A 3,562-nucleotide genomic window follows, 5' to 3' on the forward strand; every position below is an offset into this window, starting at 1 on the left:
GACAAGCAACACATCATCTGGGTAAACTAGGGTATTAAACGTTCCAAATTCCACTCCCATCCTCTCTCATCGGGACTTACTCGCGAGCTGATTATTGCATTAACACACAAGTGCAGGACCAAGCAACATGCTATGCATATAACCACTACTAACCAGAGTTAAGTAACATTTTACTTAGCTAACAAGTGGCATAAACAATATGTAAAGCATGTGGTAAACATAAGATTAAGCAATTATTAAACTTAATAATTTAGTTACACATAAACATGGAATAAAAAGGTGTTGCGCCAAACATCTATTTTGGAGATGAGAATTTTATAGGAATTACATCTTAACTGTGCAAAGCTACTGAAAGAATATCATAATTTTTGAAAGAGCAATTTAACTACTACAACTTAATCAGATTTAATTGCAATAAAGCATGTGACACCATGATAAATCTATAGCTCAATATTTTATAAAACAACAGAGCCACATCATGCATTCATATGACATAAAAACAGTTATAACAAAGAGATGACACACATTTTCTATTTTTACCTATTCTTACCCATTTTAAAACTATTAAACAAGCATATTACAAGATAAATCTATAACTCAGGAAATATGTATCAACTGGACATGAAATATTTACTAGAGCACGCACACATCAATACTAGTTTACCATAAAATTTTCACTGCATTTGGACTATGAAAACATGCTTTATTAAATAACACATAAAAACTAGATTTACACCTACAACAAAAACTTTATACTAAAGTACATGATATTATATATCTCCTCCTATGAAGACTAACAAAACTAGTTTGATATTTTTGTGATTTTTCTATGATTTACTACGATTTATAGAAGTTTCAGCCTATTTAAAACATAAAAGAAAAGAAAAAGCCTAATAGGACAAAAACTTTGCGCTAAGGCCCCTGAACTCTTCCTTAATCAACCCGTAGTCTAGCCTACACTATTCGACACTGTTCATATGAGTTACGGATTTGCAATGGGAACCCTGGACTTGTTTCTATTCTATTTTTGTCACCCTTCTCTTCTTCCTTCGACGTAGCGGAGGAGCAGAGGACGGACGGTGGTCGCTCGATTCTGGCCTGGGCGTCTTGCCGACGGCGATACGGTGGAGGAGCAGGTCTGGGTCGAAGCGCACCAGGGGATGGGCGCAGCTCGGCCAGACGCAGTCCGAGACGCCCTGGCCTCGTGCGCCCACGGCACTGCGGCGACGGCGCCATGGCGGCGGTGCTACGGCATGCTTGGAGCCGGTGGCTTGGACGAGCGCAGCCGGTGGGGGTCCGGCCACGCGTGGCCACGGCAGAGTGGCTGGCAGCGGCGCGGCTACGGTGGGGGAGGCAGTGAGCTCGGCCAGGCTAGCAATGGCGGCGGCCATGGCGAGGGCTCGGTTCGGCAGAGGCAAGGAGAGGGAGGGGAGCGCGCGGTAGGGAGAGCGAGGAGATGGGCGCGGGCTCGCCTCCTCCTAATGCCCGGCGCGGAGGGCAGGACGGCATGGGTAGCAGCATGGGTGGCCTGGGCGCCCCTATGCACGCACAGGCGCGGCCAGGGTTTACAATTTCGGCGAAATATCGCCGAAATTTCCGAAATATCGCCTTTTTCGCTGAGGTCCGAAATTTTTTTATATCGGTCAAAATTTTTTAGTTAAATTCATCTTTCACTCTAAAATTACACCAAACCACACTAAAATGACCCTCCATATCATCTAGTCTTATCAAAGCCCTAAACTTCTTCAAATTTATTTAATTTTCTCACTCACACATTGGACGGCACTAGTATATGCAGCTCGCCCACCGTCAGCACACTGTATTACCGCGGCTCTACTTCTGTGATATATTATGTTATTTCGTCGATGTTATATAAATTTATGATGGACGATGGATTATAGAGTTTTTCTAGTGAAATGATGCCAAATTTGTTTAAAACTCAATTTAAATTTATTTAAATTTGAACCGATATTTCCAAAATTTCATATTTATCGCTGGGGACCGAATTTTTTTTCTTACCGGTATTGTAAACCCTGGGCGCGGCAAGAAAAGAGCAGGGCGGCCTCGGCGCGCAGAAGAAGGCAGGGAGAGGGAGCAGCGCGGCGTGGGCGGTGGCCATGAGCAGCGGAGCAAGGGCGGCGGCACTGCGCAGCCACATAAGCATGGTATGGGCGCGGGCAGAGGCTGGCGTGGGCGGCACAGAGATGCACACATGATTCTTACTATTTTGGAATCTCCCAGGAACGCTCAGAACCAGGGCCTCGTTTAGATTGCAAATTTTTGCAATCTGAACACTGTAGTACGTTTTGTTTGTATTTGACAAACTTTATCTGATCATGGACTAACTAGGCTTAAAAGATTCGTCTCGTGATTTACAACCAAACTGTGTAATTAGTTATTTTTTTTATCGATATTTAATGCTTCATACATACGTCCAAAAATTGATGTGACGGATAGAAAGTGAAAAAACTTAGAACCTTGAAGCAATCTAAACCAGGCCCAGACCTGGATACTCAGGTTCAACAATTGATTTTTAGAGCGAAAACCAGACCTCCGGTCGAGGCAACCGGACCTCTGGTCCAAGCGCTCAGGTTCCCCAAAATCAATTTTTCGCGCAACACCGGACCTCCGGTCTAAACCGGACCTCCGTAGCAGCTCTCAGCCTGCAGCGATTAAAATCCTGAATATTTTCCGGACAACTCCGGTATGGGCTCTCAAATTCCAGTATAAAAACTAAAATGCCCATAACTTTTTCTCCGAACTTCAATTTCGATCTTGGACCATTTTGAAAAGCTTATCCAGAAGACTATCCATCCCAATTAAACTTCATTTTCAAAAGCCTTTTCCAATTGTGCTCAATCAACCAAGTGCTCCACATGTCGAGTGTGAGTCAGCACGGCTTAAGATAATTAATTGTTATAACACCCTGGTGTTACTTTATAATTAATTATCAAGTAACACCGGGGTGTTACACTTTCTTAGGGAGAAGGACCAGGTGAGCACGGTTGAGGCTATCCACGTCGGCCGAGCCCCCATGAAAGGAATTGAGGAAGGCCAAGATGTTGAGCTTAGTGCGGCTCCAGAACAACCGGTAGAAGGCGGGGCCGAACCCATCCGGGATGGGACTGGAGTTTGAGTCCATTGCAAAGAGCGCCTTGGTGGCCTCATCAAGAGAGAAGGGCTCAGTGAGAGTATGTTCATCCATAACATAAGTTGGGTAAAGGTCAGAGAGGGAGAAATCCCATTGAGTTGGAGTTGCCAGACCAAGGAGATTTGAGTAAAAGTTGTGGAGGATGACCGCTTTGGAGGTATGCGAAGTGCAGAGCGAGTCGCCGTCCTGAAGTTCTTGGATGTGGTTCTTCCTTTTCCAGCCGGAGGCTGAGGCATGGAAGAAACGGGAATTTTCATCCCACTCGAAGGCCAGTTTCAGGTTGAAATGTTGGCGCCAATAGATGAGCTTAGCTCTGAGCACCTCTTGGAGAGTTGTGGCAGCGACATCGAGGAGGCTGCACTCATTCAGATGGAGGGGTTGGCACTCCTCGAGAAGATCAAGGGAGTCCAT

General features: G+C 45.1%; 1 protein-coding gene across 1 annotated transcript; it reads right to left on the reverse strand.

Moving 5' to 3' along the window:
- Nucleotides 1-2,968: 2,968 nt before the first annotated feature.
- On the reverse strand, nt 2,969-3,562 carry LOC136510301 (uncharacterized). The gene has a single exon (XM_066504802.1). The coding sequence runs from the start codon at nt 3,560-3,562 to the stop codon at nt 2,969-2,971; it is 594 nt and encodes a 197-aa protein (XP_066360899.1).

This window comes from Miscanthus floridulus, chromosome 16 (genome assembly GCF_019320115.1).
Source record: "Miscanthus floridulus cultivar M001 chromosome 16, ASM1932011v1, whole genome shotgun sequence".
Classification (NCBI taxonomy): Eukaryota; Viridiplantae; Streptophyta; class Magnoliopsida; order Poales; family Poaceae; genus Miscanthus; species Miscanthus floridulus.

Excerpts from the sequence above, each read along its gene's own strand:
- LOC136510301 (XM_066504802.1), bottom strand. The coding sequence starts at position 3,562 with ATGGACTCCCTTGATCTTCTCGAGGAGTGCCAACCCCTCCATCTGAAT.